General features: G+C 34.9%; 1 protein-coding gene across 3 annotated transcripts in view; it reads right to left on the reverse strand.

Moving 5' to 3' along the window:
- Positions 1–3,074: 3,074 nt before the first annotated feature.
- CEP120 (centrosomal protein 120) overlaps positions 3,075–18,203 on the reverse strand; it is a 41,410-nt gene continuing 26,281 nt past the window's right edge. For all 3 annotated transcript variants that reach the window (XM_049794824.1, XM_049794826.1, XM_049794823.1), the window contains exons 19-21: positions 16,834–16,932; positions 5,867–6,012; positions 3,075–5,211 (exon numbers count right to left, since the gene is read on the reverse strand). In XM_049794824.1, the coding sequence (XP_049650781.1) occupies positions 4,971–5,211; positions 5,867–6,012; positions 16,834–16,932 (486 nt within the window). In that variant the 3' untranslated portion in view covers positions 3,075–4,970. The remainder of the gene's footprint in view (positions 5,212–5,866; positions 6,013–16,833; positions 16,933–18,203) is intronic.

Raw genomic sequence — 18,203 nt, forward strand, 5'->3', positions numbered from 1 at the left:
ACCAATGCCTCTTAACACAAGATCAATAAAGTTATTTTCTGTACCTCCAGAGGTGAAAACCAAAACAAAAAATCCCCCTCACTTATGCCAAGCTATTAAGCAAATACAAAAATGTTCAAGACTTACCATTGCCACTTAAACCTAAATTCTACAAAACATTTATTAGCTTGATTGCCTGCTCAAGTCAAAATCCAATGATTTAATTTTGCTGCCCCATTTACATTTGTATTTGTAAACAAAACTTATAATAGTCATAGTAAATCATAGTTCTCTGACAACAATTTTTACAGGTTTTGTCATAGTACAGTTAAAGCTATGAGTGACATACAATAACTGTTGAAACAGTATTAGGATGTGGACTGTTCTATTAGACTCAATCTGTCCCAGTAAACCCAGTCTAAATTTTGATGCCATATTACTTTCTCAATGCAGTTATGTCTCGGTAACTGCATCAAAACCCGTTGGTCAAACATTCAGTAAAACTACACTTCCATAATCATCTACTCTGTGTATATTGTTAGAATGAGACTTTTTGTAGTAATACATAAATTGTTTAAAATGCTGTCAAGCTACTACAAGTATTTCACTCAGGGAAAAAAAAAAAAAGAGTACTGGACTACAAAGTAGTGGGTGTCACTTTTCCAGAAGCATTATTAATGGGGACTATTTTAGTCTTCAGTGATGGGGAACGACAGGCTGCAGCATTTCTTCAAGTTAAGAATAGAAAATAACTGTACTTGCAAGAATTCAATTACTCTGCATTAAAGCCGCCATGGGGTTACTGTACATTTATACATCAGAAAGTCAGTAAATTATTTTTCTATAAATTAGTCTCTCAAAGTTGACATTTTTTTCTTTCTGTTCTGAATGCCAAACTCCTGACTGCTTCTCCACTACAGAGACTTCATATCTGGATAGCCGACATCTGTAAAAACACGTCTAATGAAAACACTACTAATACAACCCCCTGGAGAAACAAATGAAATGAGATCTAAGTATGCAGCCGCCTTTCTACAGTTCTGTCTTTAACAATAGTGGGGCTAGTGCTTCCTATCCAAGCCTTGACACAGGTCATGATCATTTAGGCACAGTAGTAGCAAAATAAATAATTGTGTAAATACGTAATAACTGGTATAAATACTTCAGTAGCACTTAGAAGACATGATAAAGGACTTCCGTCTTCAGTTGTGCATTAAGGTTTATCTCAGTGGATGGAAGGGAGAAGCATTTAAACAGCAGTGAAGGAGAACTATGGATTGAATACTTGAAAGCTCAGTGCCAGATAAAACATTGCTGCTTTTCTGCAACAGCAGTTTTGAAAATGTATTAGTGTTAAAAGTGTTGGATAACTGCTAAAATATTATAGAAACAGTGGTTATAGCTTCACCCCAACAAAACAATGTTTTGGAAAGATCAATAATGTAACTATGTATTTTAAATAATCCAGATTCAAAGCAAAACAGTGCCATCTTATTTTTAAAATAATTTCTCATTTTTTTCCAGAATGCGTTCCACTGCTTAAGTAAAGAATTTAGAGACAATTTTTCTGATAAACAATCTAACACCATGGAAAAAACATTTCTTTGTAACAGTTCTCAAAATCTTAGCTAATGCTCCATATCAAGGTGTATAAAGATATTGCATCCAGATTTGCTGCCTCACTTTTAAACCTGTACTAAATTATTTGAGGTAACTCTTTGGTAGCAAGTACCCACCATTGTAAGAATAATTAGCACATACACAGACAGGAGGGGATCCTCTGCCTGAAGATTATCAGAAAAAAGAACAAGTGTTTCTAAATGCCCTCATTTTTATATGGGCTAATGCTTTTCCTCTAAAAGACCAATTGAACAAATACACAATATAGTCAAAGTTTCCTTATCCAAAGCCAACTGCAAAAGTTCTGGGCCTGAATCGTAAGGCAGATGAAAGCTGGAACTGATTTGGCATAGAACTGATATAGAACAGCCCCCCCCAACCCCCATGCCTCCCATTTCCTAATTTTTATGGGCATTTGGGTTCGTGGAAACATATTGGTAAGAGTACTTGTTTTGAAATAATTCCATCAACTTCCCTAGTGAAATCTGGGTGCACTAAAACGAATAGCAGCAGTTTGCCAGAATGCCAGGAAGGCCTAGCTGTTGTTTCTCTTCTCACCCCCTTTTCTAAGATGTACGGAATCAGGACTGAATCTGTAAACACAGGTTTCATTTTCAGCAGTTTTTATGCTGGGTAAATGAAAATAAGCTTGTTACCTCATGCATCTGTTTCAAATGGCATTTCTTTTGCCATGAAGAGAGATTAAGATAAAAATTTTAAGAGATTTTTTGATTGAAAACCAGTATTTGGTCTTTCCAATGAATAGCTATGAACTTTAAAATGGTATTGAGAGAATAAAAAGGCAAATGGAACCCAACAAAAATCTTTTTTTTAACAAAAGAGTAATATTGAGCTTATCTCTGCTATAGATATCTACTACACGTAGAGATTTTGTTTCTAGAGTACTTCAGACTGAAGCACATAGACAAATTGTGCTGGAAAAAAACAAAACTGAAATATCAAGCTTAAAGTACTATTCATTTTCTCATTCTAACACAAACAATGAACACTAAGACTAATGAGTATATAACAAAAAAATGCTAAATAAATTCTTCAATAATCACAAAATTAATGCTTCTCTCCTTGTAAGTAGCGATCTTTCAAGTGACAAAATGGAACCAAATAGCTTAAATTATCAGGCTTACAAATGTTTTGTTTAAAACATAAGTGTTTTGTTTAAAAAAATAAGTGTCCTACCTTTTATTTTACTCAATACTTTTATTTACTAGAAAGTTCATCCTAGTAGTTTCTTTTTAAACCCCGCAGCAACATCACTGCCATTTGCTTTACAACCCATGGAAGAGACTCAGTTAGAAATTAAAATGTGAAATTAACTTTGAAAGTGAACTTGCCAATTCTATGGATTCAAACACTAAAGACTGTCATATTACCACAAATAGGAAACAAAAATTTTTGTTCAAATACATAGTCAAAAAATAAACACAAAATCCTTAATACTTACTTAAAATTTGAATTTTATTTAATAAAGTAACACACCTGAAAAGTCACAGAATACCACTTCAAAAAATTCACCAGTTACGAAAATTTAGTCAACACAATCTTTGTGATCTTTAAGTGTAAGGCACCCTCCAGCGTTTGAAGAAGAAACTACACTTCTAGCAAGTGAGCAAGCATTTGAAGAAAAACAGCGTAAGTCTTCCTGTCAAGATAGAAGCTCCCTGATTAACTTACAATAATTGCATATGATCATGCACCAGTGGTATGACAAAGCCATGATGTAAAAAAAAATGTAATTACAATTACTTTTCATGGATTTGTATTGGATTTATGAAGGTGTCACTTGCATTGTTAGTAGAGAGGGATCTCTCAAAGCACACCAATTTGAGAAATACCATAGAGTCTGCAAATTATTACAAAAGCATTTCTTACAAAGTCTGGTATTGATAAGTGATAATTCCTCACAGAATATGATCTCTTTGTATATACAGTTTGTTTAAAACTTTTCTAAGGAGCCTAAACAAATAGTTTATTTAACAGGAGATACACCCATGGTAGAGAGGAAGAAAAACAATGTACCTAGAGGCAAAGCCAGATACAATATAGAAAAAAATTTATAATTAATACCATATAAAAACAGGAAGATCATATGTATACAGCCATGTCCATGGAAGTTCACAGACTTTATGTAAAGCAAAAAATAAAGGGAATTTTCGCATTGGTATCTTTGTTCATTCCAGAAGTAACAAATCCTAAGATGTTTTCAGTACTTGTCATTCAAATAGAGAAACATTTGTGCCTACAGGACAGACAAAAATGCCTGTTGAAAGGACAGCGTTGTAAGTTAATTGGCTAGATCCACACAAATTATTTTAAAAATACTGAAATAGAATGAAGACTGGAAACCAAAACTTTTTCAACTGTGATTACGCACAAACTAACATTTCTTGTAGATTTCTCTTCTGGCGTTTAATACCTTGAAACTGCACCCTGTTCATACTGCCACAAATAAATAAAACCTTACCTACAATTTAAGTGGAATGAGATAACATGCTTTAAAATACATGTTAAGTAACTGCAAAATGGTTAGATCTTGATTAAGGAAAACATCTTTAATTAAAAAAGCTCATGTTTTATGTATATGTTCAGAATTTAAAGTGTATAAGTTCACTGAGTTAGTGCTTCAAGCACCTTTCCTCATTAGGGATGGATGTAAGAATTGTGTATTTCTGAACTACGTCTTTAACCTCCTGTGTTCATCCTTAGAGGCCTAATGTGCAAAACTGCTAGGGCAACAAAGGGATTTTCATCCTGTACAATCAGGCTAGTTACTTAATTGATTCAGTTTCAGTTTCACAGGGTTTGAGAGTTTTGCCCCTCACCAAAACCCCCCTTAATTTACTACAGAACTTAGTTAACTACAGTTGGAGAAGCAAGAATTGATTACTTTGTAATTTAGTAAAAAAGTGCCATTTGGTTGGTGCTGCACAGAATTAAGAGTTCTGCCGGGGAAAACAGCTGAAGCCGCTTCTCCCACATATAGCTGAAGAGATCCTTTTAAAAACTGAAAGAAATGATAACAACATTGACCAAAAATATTAGAATAATAAAAATATTGCAAGTAAACCTAGCCAGGGTGATGCAAAAAGAGGTAGAAAACATTTCAGAAGAAAGTACACAAGATAAATATATTTACAAATATATCTACATATGAGTATAAAAACATTTAAAAACAGCCATTGCCTCCAGAAAACTTACAACTGTGCTTAACTTCACATGTTGCAAATATTTACATTGACTTCAAAAAGAGCTAACTATAGTGTGCAAAATTAAGCATGACCTACATATTTTGCAAAGTAGTATAGGTTTATAAAAATCACTTTTGGCTCTTTTTAACAACTTTTTGTATGCTTTTATTTAGCGATGTTCCTTTTTGCAATAGCTTCTCTGATTTGACGATCAAGTTCACTTACGATATGGTCTTCATGATTATATACTCCTGTTCTCAACAGGGTATCCCTCTCTTCTATCAGACGAGAGAGATAATCATCCGTGTTTTCATTTAATTTTCGAGAATGAAGACTATCCACTCTACCAGCAGAATTATCTCTAACATCTTGCAATTGCTTTCTCTCTTCTTCTTGTTGTTTTAGCCTGATGTTGATAAAAAGGAAAGAATCAGAGCATGAGCCATATTAAAAACTGCTCTGATTATTTTCATATTAAGTCCTTAGGTTATTTATCTACTGAAGTACTTAGTAAAATAAAGAAATCTATAAAAGGTAACAAATCCTCTCTCTAGGCAAAACCAACTGTAAGTAAAAGACATGTTAATATCATACTTAAATTCTGACAATACCTTTTCGACATGCATGTGTAACTATAATACTTCCTACAAAGGCCCCTATTTTAAATTAAAAGTGTTCAACACACAGAACTACTGCAGACAATTTTTGGAGGACAACATTAGGTAGATTCAAAATTTTAATGTATTGAAATATGAATAGTAGATGCCCCTTTCTTTTTTTAATGCAGCAGTTACCCTTAGAACTGAAAGTCTAAAATAGAAAAAAGCCTGGTACTGTACAACTATGACAAAAAAAACAGGGTACAGTGGCCTTAAACATAGATTTTCTGTACTGCAGTACTGTTGCATTTTATAAATGTGCAGTCTTTACCTAAGGGACACTAAACTGTGTTCTTTCACTGGAGTGACAGCCAATTATAATCTTGATTTAACTGAACCTTCTACTATTTTGAGACAGACAGCAAGAAAAGGGGGGGGGGAATCTTACAAATGCTTTTATACCTGTTCAGCTCATTTCTGATATCCTCCAGCTCTTGTCGGTCTGTTTTCCCCAGCTCTTTTTCTTCTGCTGCCAAATAGCGCAACCTCATGTGCTCCAGCTCTTGTTGCTGCTTTTTAAGGTGAGCCATTGCATTTTCTTGTTCACGCTAATGTGGAATGGGGTGAAGACAAAACTCAGTTGACTACATGATTACATGTAAAAGTGCTAATTATAGTGACATGACTAAAACTTCAGGAATGAAGTCATGACAATTAAGTCTCCAGCAGTATTAGAAATGCAGGAGTTAAGCAGAATAGCTTAGCTGTTGATAGTGATAATGCAGTAAGACCAGTGACTATCACAATTGCAGTAAACCTGTCCAGGCTGGATCAGCTGAAGCCCAGTCACAGGTATCTTCCCATTAACAAAATAGCAAAAACATTACTAACCCTTTTACAAACTCTGGCTTCAGCTGGTAAACATAAAACTTAGGCTTGTGGAACTGCTCAAAATACTGAGATTTATTCCTTTGCTACGTGGTATGTTACATTATAACCCTTTTTGAGAAATAAAGCCCAGAAAAATGCTAAATAGCTGCAAGAAACTTCCATCATCAGCCCCATAGGGCCTAGCGTCAAAGCTTCAAGAACTACTTTCTGAAATTGCAATTTGTGTTTTAAAAAATAAGCCTTGAAAACAAAACTCTGGTGACATTTCCTTTTACATTTGTCTGGCTCTATGCGAAACCTTAGAGAACTGATTCTGTGGATTTAATCCAATTAATCTATCCATTCTGTAAAGTTTACTTCGTTCTATTTTTTTTTAAAACTCTACACAGACCCTGTAACAAAACTATGGTTTGAGTCCACTACTACTTTGTGACATTAAAGTGTCTTTATGAGAAGTGTGGTCCTCTCTCCACTTGTTTTCCTCCCAGTCGTTTTCTGTATGACCTTGTGCACTAGAACTCAATACAGTCAGTCTTACACACTGAATGAGACAGAAGACTTGAGGTAAAATAGCATTCCTTCCTGTAGCTAAAAAATAAGGCAGGAGGTTACAGAAACAACCTGGATCTAGGCATATTGTGAAGTGCAAGGTTACCTTTGTAATTTTGACATTGCTTTCATCTTAATTATTCAATTGTTAATATAAGCAGTTTAATATTTATTATAGAGGTAAAAAAAGAGATAATTTTGTTTGATATGTGTGAGCTTATTCATTATACGGTCCACCTAATAATATTTGGAAGAGTCTAGTCAGACAGTTTCCTGAATCTCAGTTCCCAGCATCTTAAGCACTCCCTGTTGATAATCAATAAGTGATAAGAAAATCTGAATCTTACAGGGAATTGGTATAAACAAAGACTCTAATTGTTAATGTGAACAGGCAATGCAATAGAGAAGTACTTGACAAGAAATCTCAGCATGTATATAACCCCCAAATAATTTATTTTTATACTAAATCCAATACACCAGTCAGGCAAATTAAATGTTAGAACTGCAGCAAGACAGACCAGAAAGCCTGGAGAGCAACTTACTAAAGGGATACATACTAACAATAAACCCAGAAGCAGGAATCCTGCCAAAGAGTCTACAGCTGATAGGTGACTGAAGCATAAAAAAGGCACTCAGTGAAGATAAGGCCATAGTTCTTCCCTCCCCATCAAAAGTTCGTTGCAGAAGAACATTCCCATGTGAGAGGCACCCTTTATGTGGGACAGGTTTGGAAAACAATCTCAGACTGAAGTAGAATAGGTTTTAGAACAGCAATCTACAAATACATATAGAAAACATTAATAAGTCACTACAGCCAGCTGATATTTATACAAGACTTTTCATGAGTTCTAGAGAAATTAAAACACAAAGTTGCAAGACTAACTGGAGGTGTAATCAGTCACCAAAATTGGTGTTGACACCGCAGGAATAATTATTTCCCCATTTTTTATTTTATTCTTTCTTTAAACAGAGGCCTTAGGAATATCCAGGAACTACCAGCAGGACTTTCTTCCACAGTGTCCAAATTGGTTGAAATCATAACTAAAACCAAAACTAACAGGTTATATGGGTACACCAGGAAGAATTAATTCAGCTTTAGTGGAAAAGTCATAGTTCCAACTAGTCTTAAAAAAATGCCAAAAGCCAACAAAACACCACACCAAAGAAGCCACCTACAACCAAATACAAAACTAAGCTGCCACAGAGAAAGTCCTCTCAGATTACTCAGGGTTCAGAAGACCAGAGAAGGGATAGCAACTGATCATTTCCACAACAGCAAGAAAGTAACAGAGGACTCCAGAAGAATCTATCTACTCTTCGATATATTCATAAATGAGGAAGTAATTCTGGAATAAAGGTTGCTACCAATACAAAATTATTCAGTGGGGAAAAAAGTGGATGTGAAAGAGTGGGATATTATGCGGACACAAATATGAATTTGTCTGAAAAGGAAGCAGATAAATTAAGAATACATTCACTGATGTCTGTTAAACATGACAGCCTAAATGCAACTGCTGGCTTATAATGTACTTAATTAACTGACTCAGGGCAGCTGGAGGATATTCAAAAGATATCCAAGTCAGGTTTCTTGATCTTGTGCACCTACTGCTGGGCCTCTGTATGGGCTAGACTGGTATTTCACATCAGTTGGCTAGTTTGTTTTTTTTCAGCCAGTGCTTTTCATTGGGTGGAAGTCAAAACCAGGTAAATTCCAACTAGACACGATTCAAGTTATTAAAACAGTGGAAGTTAATCACTTACACAATATAACAAACATGTTAGGAGCTTCTTAAATCACAAAATGTTTTGAATTAAGATAGACTTTTTTTTTTTTCCTAAAATCCCAGCAAATATCACAATGGTATGGTCTGATTTCCAAATAACTGGATAGGCAACAGCATCCAGACAGTAAAGCCAAATTTCAAGTATACAATGGGCTATGAGGAGGAATGGAATTATTTTAACTATTTTGATAGTTGTACTTACCTTGGGTTGTTTGCTTTGCTAAATGCAGGTAGTAAGATAAAATGCTGAGCATGACCTAGTTTCAAGTAGGATGGTATAAAACCAGTACAACTTAAGTTATAGTACAAGTAAATAAATGGACAGCAAATCTATTTATCTGAATTATCCAAAATCTAGAAGTATGAGGACAGGCTAATATTTACTTCCACCACTATTCATGGTGATCTCATTTGACCTTTTAAGTTAAGTCCTTTTCAAAATGAAGTTAAGATATTGCTGCGTTTCAGAACAAAAAAAAAAAAAGAAAAAAGCTGAGAGCAATACCTTAAGGCAATCATGAGATCTAAAATTTTGAGTATGTTAAATCACCTTTGTAAGGTTCTATTTAGCCTCAGGAGAGGAGTAGTTGCCCTGTGCACGTAGAACAAGTCTAGAAATTTCTACTTGTCTTACCTGCAGGTAAAGAATCCAGTAATTCAGTGCGGTGACTAGCTACTTTTCCCAATTAGATAAGCCTAAAGAAACTTGGTAGATATATCCCTGTAGTAGTTCCAGTACAGCCTGCATATCCAAGTTCTCGTTTTGCAATTAATTTGCCTAGTACAACCTGGTTTTCCTGTTGACATTATCTAACAGCGGTGAGTCTTGGAAGCCACACAATAAATTATGTAAGAATGCAATTTACAAGCAACATGCCTCATCTGTAGGAAAAAACCCTCATTGTTGTGGAGGATGAGGCTGACATCTTCCTCTTAGGTGATGTCAAAAATCTAAATCTTTTACAGGAGAGGACTTCTAACTGCCATTATCTCCTTTTCTAGCCTTTCTACCTATGCTGATTTGTAGATACGATTAGCTTCAGTCCAATGCATTGTTGCAGATGGTGAGGAACCTTTTGAAAAAAAATCTCCTTGCTCTGCAGTTTGGTTTATTCATATTCTAATCGTCCCATTTCAAACTAGGACTACTGTCATGGGAAGCTGGGCTATTAACGTAAGTCTGTCAAATTTCTGTATCTTAGTAATTCTATAAGACAATTTTTTTGAAGGTATGTTGGGCAAACATCACCTAAAAACTAAGTACTGGAAAACTAATGGAAAACAGGGTAGCATGTAGTACTAGCACAGCAAGACTTTAACGTGCCAGCAGAAAATGACATCCCTGCTTACTAATGAAACGGATCATAATGTGACATGTAATAGACAGAAATCATCAAATAGGTGTGACTACACTGAATAGAAGTCTTCTAATCCAGTCCTTCAGTTTGTGGAGTGTATTACTGAGATCTATAAGGATTCTTACAGTTGCAGCTTCAGAGGAAAGACATAACTGTGTGCTGGCCATAAGCAACACGTGGGACTACAAATTTCATGACAAATTGATATGTTACTATTTGAGGCAGGAAAGTTCAATGATCCAGAGGTTTCTGCTGTTCAGCAACATGCTCACAATGGCAATCCAATGGCAAAAAAAGGCATTTTAAACAAACTCAGAGCAAAAGTATACATTAGAAGTACATACAGTGACGGTTAATAGAACAAAGTCTGAAGTTCAATCAGACCAGGAAGAACAATATTCCTAATGCTTTCCTATTGATCAGGATGGATCTCATTTAATACCTTAATTCCTTATGCCCTCACTAAACTAGTTAATCTCAGAGCCGTAAATTTGTTTGATTAAGAAACATCATTAGTGATGTTTAATAAAACCAAGAAAAGGACAAAAGAGAGAATGATGCAAAAGCCAAGGAGAAATGTAGGAAAAGCAAGGCTTTCCTGAAGAATCCTTTGTTCAGTTCCTGTTCCTTTTGATGTTTTTCTCTGGAAAAACATCCAAGAAAAGAAAAATAATCAGTGTCACTAATGAGCTTGCCTACTGCTCAGGATAATATCCCTAGATTTGTAGGGAAGTGAGTTTGAATAGAGAGTGCTAAATCCTTCTTTTCTCCACAGAAAAGAAAAACTCTTACCAGTAAATTTTTCCTCCAAGTTAACTTTGGGTAGGACTTCCTTTCAGAAAAATGTGATTAGAAATTTAATTTGATTACCAATACCATTGTGATGTAAACATGACAAATATTTTGCATTTCCTTGTTTGGGAGGGGTGAGGGAAAAGATGAATTTTAGTCCTATAACAGTTAAAGTCAATAATGTCTGTAGTGTGCCATGCCATGACCCCAAACAACGACATTTAAGCCCAATAATATTAAATTAAAAAAAATAAAAATCAACATTTTCCGAGGCAAGATTTCCCTAGCATTCAATTTAAGACAGTCCAACTTGAAAAAAAAAACCAAAAAGAAAAACATGAAAGCAAGTGAGAAGTGATTTTGCAGATTCATTTGTGATGGATCCCCTGTGTAATTTAAGTTACGAATTACATACTTCGTACTCTGTGATTTTCAAATGTCCTTCCCAACGTTAGTCTCTGACAATCTGTAGGGTGCAGAACAGCAAGCTTGCTCTATGTATACCATCCATAGCAGAGCAACAGAAACCCATTTCCTAATAATCCATCAATACAAGAAGATGGCAAAGAATTTACAACTGTTGTTTGATAAGAAGTGAGGTATGCTGATTTTGAATTCATTTATATACAGTTCTGTTATGATTTGTTGAGGGACCATAAAAAGACTGTCTTTTGTTACCGTTAGAGAAGGAAGGATTTCTTATTCATCACATTGATGAAACTGGTGCCACTTTATCAGAGACATTCAAGTATTAAATCCACTTTTTACTTCACAGTTTAGCAATGAGCACTATTTTTTAAATCAGAGAAGGAACCAAACTCTACTGCATAGTAGTACTTGAAATGTAGCAGAATTTACTGTAAGATCTTCCAAAATGAAAAAAAAATACTAATAAAACACTTCTGCACATTTAGGGTACTAATAAAGCAAAGTCCAGCATTTTAAAACCCACTTGTAACATCTTCATTTTATTCTGTGTATACTGAAAAACTAAGTTATAATTGAATACAGACGTTTTTTAAAGCGTACCTCAGTGCACACAGGTTTATACATACATACTTACATACTTAAAATTCTCAGTCAAGACTTTCTGACATACTTTACATTTCCAGAGAGAATATGCTCCTGTAATATATCTTGAAATAAGGAACATTTCAGATTTATCCCCAACTGCTTACTGTAGCCAGCCAGGCTGTTTTAAGACTCAGTAAGAACTATTAGAATTTTAAATTTTAAACTTATAGTATTTTGCATTTTAAAATTTCAGGTAAGGAAACACTCTGAAACCATCAGCTGCTGGACTAAAGGCAACTTTGTGGATAGAAAATAAGACCCACTAGAAACTCAGAACACTTGGAAACTTCACTTTTGCATCACCACCTAATTATCATCAGCCACTATCCCACAGTGAGGCAGCCACAGATGAACCAAGAGTATCATGTGCAATTACTCTGACAATTATTTTTGCAATATAGTCTCAGTTCGCCCAGGTACCTTTTCTCCACTGCTTTCTCAGCACTGCTAGTCATGCTATTCCTTTTGCTCATTTTCTTTCCATTTCCCCCTCAGTAAAACTTATAACCAATATTTCTTTTTCTTAATAATTTGTTATTTTACCATCTTTCTCTTACATCCCCATAAACAAAACAAATCCAATCCAAATAAAGAGACATACTAGTTATCAGATAATTTACTTCAATGATTTACTACTTTTCTTCATTAGTTTGCATCTCTAATGTAGTGCTTGAGACATGGAATACTGTTTTAGGAGCTCACATGGTGGGAACTTCAATCATGTTTTGAAACCTATGATACTACAGGAATACCAACACTAAAAAAATCAACCAGTAAAAAAACCCCTCAAAATTTCAATTATAATCAGATCATAAAAGAATCCCTGTATGACGCCAGGTGCTCTAGTTAAGAGGCTCTTCAATCAAGGAAGCACAATCTTTATTTTGCCATAGCTGCCTATAAATCCAAAAGGGAGATGTAAACATACATACACTAGACTAAACAATGGCTAAATAGCAGCCACTATTCACTCTCCCACTCACACATACCATGCAAGTCTGTGGGAAAAACTTACAATTGAAGCTAAGGAACTCAAGTAAAGTTTTCTGAAAATAACCCAGAGCTGACAAGTCAGTAGGAGGGCCTGGATGGTTTCAAGACACATTTTTTAACCAAGGCTTGGACCTCCAACTGGGTTTTTTGGGTTTTTTTTCCTGTGCCTGTTTTTTTTTTTTTTTTTTTTTTTTTTTTTTTTTTTTAAACAAAGATTTAGATCCCATCCTTGGCTAAATTACTTATAAATTAATCAAATTAATTACTGAGTGGATAAGCAAGACACTGGACATGACAGTGAATGTCAGCCAGCCGACATGGTCTATGTTGTTTTAAAGAAATGCACCATTGTGGGTTTTAATAGATCTGTAGGGCACAAACACATTAAAAGACTAAAAATATATTTCTCCCAGAACACTGAGTAATGTATGCATGTACATTTTGAGATTTTGGTTTTCTAGATTATAACAGATTATCAACTGCTGAAAATTACATTTCTGCCAGCTTTGATTTTTGTTTTGATACATTGTTTCTTGCACTCTGACAGGTAATGAATTTGGCATCTAAGATCTCTGTAAGCATATATGCAATTTTGTGTAAAAGGTTTGATTGCTCTCAAAAATAATGCTCACATACATAAAAACTATGGAAGTCTTATTTGTGTAGTATTGAGATCTTCCAGTCAGCAAACTTTGAATGACTGTTTTTGAAACCTCTGGAAATAAAATCTACCTGGGTGCATAGATACATAGCTAACTTGCTAACATTTTTGTCTTCCTAAAGCTGAACAGCGGTATTAATATAGACTTGCACTGAGTAACAAAGAGGGAAGAAAAGTAAGCTGGGTAAAGCCTATTTTCATGCTGCTTTACAAACTGTGTTTAAATTCATCTAACTTCTATATTTTGTTAAGCACAGGTAAGCATGATGTATACGTGTCCTCATGTACTTTTTTTGGTTACCACTGGCACTAAGTTTAGCATCCTAAATCCTAGACACTGAGAAGGTTAGAGCATTTTCTATTAACAGTCCCATACTTTTCTAAATTATATACTGCATATCTCATATTCTGCAAAATATAAAACCATCATAGATGTGTGCTAAGAACTAGTTCCAAAGTAAAAGGAAACTTTTTAATTAAGGAAACATTGACTTTTATGGTTGCAAATCAGAAGAGCATTTTACTAAATGCTTAGCCTGTAGATTATGCTTCTTTAATTCACAAATTGACTGTACTAGGTCACCTTTGAGTAATGGAAATCCCTGTTTAAACATTTTTTTGGCAATGGGCACAAAGCATTAGATCTCATTTCCAAGACTTACCAGCTGCGTTTTGTCATTAACATTTATTAACAATCTAAGATATGGCTTTCAGCGTCTAATCCTCACTACACAAATGTTTTGTATAGTTCTCTAGAGAGCACTGGTGTGACAAATTACTGGCACAGATTACAGCCCTGTGGCTATTCACCAGAGGCAATGCAAAATTAACATGGTACTAATCCAATTTAAACAAGAAATTGGTCAAACTATGCACAATTGCACAAATCATCTGAACTAAAGCAAATCTAGAATTCCTGAAGCAACAGTTTCCAAATTCATATTTAAACCACAGTAAATGGTTTTTGATCAGCTCTGCCTTAACTTTTATTTAGCTCTTTAAAGTCACTTAAATCCTTTATCAATAGACGAAGTATAAAATGAAGCACAGGAGTATAAAAACCACAAGAAACTAGTTTGATAGTGTTCTGTAGTAGAAAAGTTTTAGGTAGCATAGTTCACTGTACATGCCAACTTATTTTATGTTTCAGACTTTCAGCAAGAGGCTTAGCTGAAACCATCTACATATGTTACTAAATTCAGATAGTCAGGTCTATGGTGATGAAATCTATAATAAAAATCTGGTAGTGATATGAACCAGTGTTAATCTGGCAGGCAACAATCTTCTCTTTTATTCTACAGGAATTTTTAAATACAGCAATAAAGGAAAAAATGGCCTGGACATTTCATGGCTGCTGAAGAAAACTTAATCAGAGAGATAAGATTTATATTCCTCCTTCTATCATCTTGTCAAGCATAGATGTTTCAGAAATTGGGATGACAATTCTTGACTCCTTTTATCACTAGGCAAAAAAGGACCAATTTGAAGACAGCAAATAAAGATGAGTTTTTAATTATTAATAGTGATTATACAGCACATTCACTCTCTTCAAGGAGAAACACAGATTAAAAAAAGTAATTATCAGTTAGGAGAGGGTGGGCTTAGGTTCTTACTCTCCAAAGACTAAATGCTCTAGCAGTAAGAATGAAGTAGGAAATATAATCCTTAAAAAAAACCCCAAACCAAAACAAAGCCACTTTTTCCTCAGTCAGGAAGTAGGTGTAACTACAGATAATATTGAATTCTGAAGCTTTATATCTGTGTCAAGGTTTGTTCGGCAACAGGGATTAATGATTTACTAATTTGTTTGTCAAGGCCAATGGAAATGCTCGCCATTCTTAAGTACACTGTTTAGCTAATATTTACAGTAATTCATGAAAGACAGGCAATGACAGAAATCATAGAGGCATATGGATTCAGCGAGGGTGAAGCTGCTACTCCTGCAAGTTTGAACAGAGTATTTTCAAGTCATATGTTGTCTAAGACTGGGCCTGATTCTATCTCAAACCACTCAAGCAGAAAGCATCACAAGCAAGAAAGCTGTGGGAGGAAGACAGACCAAGCTCTGCAGAGGCAGAATGGTGGACTGTTTTTCAAACTTTGCTTTCCTCAGCGACTGCAACTGCCACTGCAACCACGAGAGGGGCCCCTGATTGACAGCACCCCCTCGAATTTTCTGGAACCCCTGACTGTGCAAACGTGAGGTAGTCGCCACCTCTTGGGTAGTCCCAGACTGACTGGACTCTATAAAAGGTGAGCATGTACGCACACCGTGGTCGACCCACCACCTGAGGACCTGAACTGCTGAACTCCGGGTGAAGACATCAATGTGGGATCCAAAGAGGGGTGAAATCCCCTCCTTTTTCTATCTCCGCTTTTCTTTTCTTTCCTTCTCTTTCCTCTCTCCTTCTTGTTCTAGGTTGTTTAAGATAAGGAATTGATATCGGTACTGCCTATTACTTAATAGCATCTTTACACCTATGTCTTAGCCATTGTCCTTGTTAAGGTAAGGAGTTGCCATTGATACCAAAGCCTCCATGCCTGCAGTGTATGTTCATTGTTGATGAGTGTTGGGTTATGAAGATTTAATAAACAATTTCTGTCTTGAACCATTCCTCTGAGTCACGTGTGCGACTCCACTGCCTTTTTGCAGCTCTGCCAAGCAGAGAGCACCCTCTTGGGGGATTCAAAAGATTCACCTTCCCCACCACCCACCACATGGGACAGGACATATGTGTATGACTATATATACATACCCACACAAGCTCTGTTAAAAAACAGCAGTAAAAAAGCATGCCACATTAGTATGAGATTAGGATTTCCAAAATCAGGAGAAAGTTTCACTTCCAGTTTAAATTTTCTGCAAGTTTACTTCATTTTACAGCATTCAGCAAACCTTAAACCATTGTTTCTAAAAGCTAAGATTTCTCATCTTTAATCTTCATTCATTTTACAATTAAAATACAGAACAGTTAGGACTGAAACTGACCAAGATGGTTGGGACAAGAACAAAATATTTTCTCTGGAAGTGCTGACTGACCATTATAGAGAATTAAATTAATAAAAAAGCTTTCCATTTTTAAATCATGCCTGCTTTTAGCTTTGCCAACCTTCTCTGCAGACCTGATCCTTGGTCTTTTCTGAGGTCAATGTCAAACTCAAATCAGTTTTGCTGTTCCATTTTTGTAAAGACCATAGCTCAGAGCTTTAATTTTGCAAAGACAAACACTAATAAAAAGACAATTGCCAGTAGTTAACAGTAATTATAAATAGATTCCAACACTACGTTAACTTGGTTTTCTCTGTGACAAAAGAAAACCTGCATACCTGTTTTAACCTTGCAAGTTCTTTCAAAGCCCTTGTCCATTGTTGTTTGTAGTGGAGCTTTGACTTGGTAGCTGACTCTAACTTTCTTTCAAGTTCAACCTAAAAGCAATTAAAATCATATCAGCTGAAGCAATAACAGCAGTAACAATCACTGAAAGATGTATATATACAAAGGGTCTGGTTTAAGAAAAGTGTTTATGTAGTGTAACATACAACATCATCTAAAGCTGTTATATAATATAACATAAATATTATGGCACATGAACATTTTCTTGTTTAAAATATAGCCTTATTTTTATTGGACAGCCATCTATACAAAAAGAAAAAGATTAGTTTTTAGCACTAAATCCGCTGACGTAACCTTTAAATTTAAGATTCTCAAATTAGCACACCCCCCCCTTTTTTTCTTCTTCAAAGTAAGATTATAAACACTAATTTAACAGAAACACTGATGGATAAATCTTGCCTTTAAAAAGCGTGTAGATTTTTTTTTTCTTTCCTTTCCTGCTGCTGATGGAAGATATGTGCTACATCCTTTTCTCTGAAATAGATATCTGTTCAAACCATTCCTTAAAATTTATGTATCTAGTATGAATCTTTGATCTTACAGCCTAAATATATCTTTGAAAAAATGTTACATACTAAAAAAATTAATTGTATTCTGTGCAAAAAAATTTAGTATTAAAAGGCAAATGAAAACAGTTATGAAGCACACAGAATACAGTAACCTGAAAAATGAAGCATTTTTAATTAACTGAGGCAGTGGTATTTTCTTTTAATCAGACAAAAATTATTTACCATTAAATTTGTGAAGGTCTTAATGCAATGATTTGTTTTTTAAATCAAACAAAAATAGCCAATCTAAAAATATTTAAGCTAAGAGCTTAAAAAGTCTGTAGAGATAGAAACATATTTTGAATCATTTGCTTGCATTATTAGAAGTCATTCAAACATACAGTAACATGCAAACGGGCCATATAACTGAGTGAATTTTATGCCAAGAAACCTGGTCCAATCCTTTTTCAGCTTATTCAGTCAACAATTTGACTTAAACCTCATAATAATTCTGAGCATAAAATGCCCATATCTGTGGTTTTAATTAAGCAAATATCCTCTACTGAAGGCCTGTATGGTTTCTAAGAAATCAACTTAAGACAGTGATTCCATTCCACTGATAAGTAACACAATCTCTTTTCAGGAATACTTAATAAAAAACAGTGCACATAATGGAATGCCAGTCTAAATTAATCCTCACAAGAAAATCTTCATCCTTATTTAGTTTTATAAACAGAATGCTCAGAGTCCCCAGCATAAATCATGATGGTAGCAATTTAAATATATATGTTAGTTTTTTTCCTGCCTTAGTCTCT

The sequence above is a fragment of the Accipiter gentilis genome, chromosome Z (assembly GCF_929443795.1).
Source record: "Accipiter gentilis chromosome Z, bAccGen1.1, whole genome shotgun sequence".
NCBI classification, from domain to species: Eukaryota; Metazoa; Chordata; class Aves; order Accipitriformes; family Accipitridae; genus Astur; species Astur gentilis.